Genomic DNA, 1,328 nt, shown 5'->3' with positions numbered 1-1,328 from the left:
AACAGCCTACAGCAACCGCGAACCGGAGCCTTAACCGGCACTGACCACTGAGCCGGTGTCGCACACACGATGCGACACCGTCGCAGAAAATTTATTTCTCGCAGGTAGCCTGATCGACAACAAGTCAACGGTTCGAATTTTTGGCAGCGTAAAATGACGGTGCAATATAACGGATTGTTCTTCGGTCAAACTTTGTCATTGTCATAAGAAAACGCCAAGATGTCGTCAATGGCGTTGTTGACCGAAGAAACTCTGATCCTTACTGTTCAAGCAAGATGTGCTGCCTGCTGCTCTATATATACACGCACACGCACACCCAAAACCCCTGGTCATCGCCCAACCGAGGTGCCAACCAACCACACGATCCGCATAGTAGGACAGCGCCCACTAATGGCCAACCGAGCAGATGCCGCCGTCGTCGCCGCAGCAGACCGGGAGGGTCTCCAGAACCTCTTCCTCGACGCCGCACGCGTGCTGATGCTGTTCGGCGCGGTGGCCACCGTCGGGATCGGAACCCCCTCCGCCGACCCCATGCAGGCGTTCCTCGGCCTTCTCCTTTGGCTGCTCGGCGTGTGCCTGCTGGCCCTGGTGGTGGTGCCGGCGGCAGGACGTTTCCCGCACGCCGCACTGGCCGCCGTCGCCATCCTGAAGTACTTGTTCACTCTGTGGAACTAGCAGCTCGACCTCGGAGTTGCATATGCTGCAGACGTGCTGCTGGCCAGCTGGGGGCATTCTTTGCTCTTTGTTGAAGTTTGAGTATTTGATTTTTTTTCCCCTTTTGGTGTGTTGGCCGTAGTGGAAGAAGCTGCGTACGCTGTGAAGCCTCATGTGTTGTGGTATGCTGTCCGGAATAAACTAAGCAAACAGACTTATCTTTCCTCCAGTCAGGTGTCATGTACCGGACGGTCATGTCTGTTCTACTATTTTTTAACAAGAAAAATCTTTATGTCAGCCCTCATCCTGCTATGTCGTTTGATCCTTCCGTTGCAATTTGCAAACAGAGATTTCTTAAATACATGACCAATATATATGGGACTTAGCAACGATCGGTTCGTACATCGCTCCTTTTGCAACGCACGCGCGTGCCCGATTTCTTGCACGGCCAAGCATGGAAGACGACGGAGCAGCGCAGCGCGGCGCTCTGAATCGGGTCGTCGTCGTCAGGCGTCAGGCGACCGCTGATGCGAAAGCCGACTCCACCGCGTGAGGAGGGGCAACAGCCAACACGCACACGGTCATCTTGAGGAGAGTGACAGCAGCTTGGATCTGAATTTTCTGTTAATCCATGCAAAGTAGGACCTGCACTAACTAATGCAAAACTTGTATAT

At 53.6% G+C, this 1,328-nt stretch overlaps 1 protein-coding gene across 1 annotated transcript; it reads left to right on the top strand.

The window, feature by feature from the left end:
• The first annotated feature begins 334 nt into the window (after positions 1-334).
• On the top strand, positions 335-1,013 carry LOC136525300 (uncharacterized). The gene has a single exon (XM_066518301.1). The coding sequence runs from the start codon at positions 391-393 to the stop codon at positions 673-675; it is 285 nt and encodes a 94-aa protein (XP_066374398.1). The 5' UTR covers positions 335-390; the 3' UTR covers positions 676-1,013.
• The last annotated feature ends 315 nt before the right edge of the window (positions 1,014-1,328 follow it).

This window comes from Miscanthus floridulus, chromosome 19 (genome assembly GCF_019320115.1).
Source record: "Miscanthus floridulus cultivar M001 chromosome 19, ASM1932011v1, whole genome shotgun sequence".
In the NCBI taxonomy this organism is placed as follows: Eukaryota; Viridiplantae; Streptophyta; class Magnoliopsida; order Poales; family Poaceae; genus Miscanthus; species Miscanthus floridulus.
This window is presented reverse-complemented; position numbering and strand designations above follow the sequence as displayed.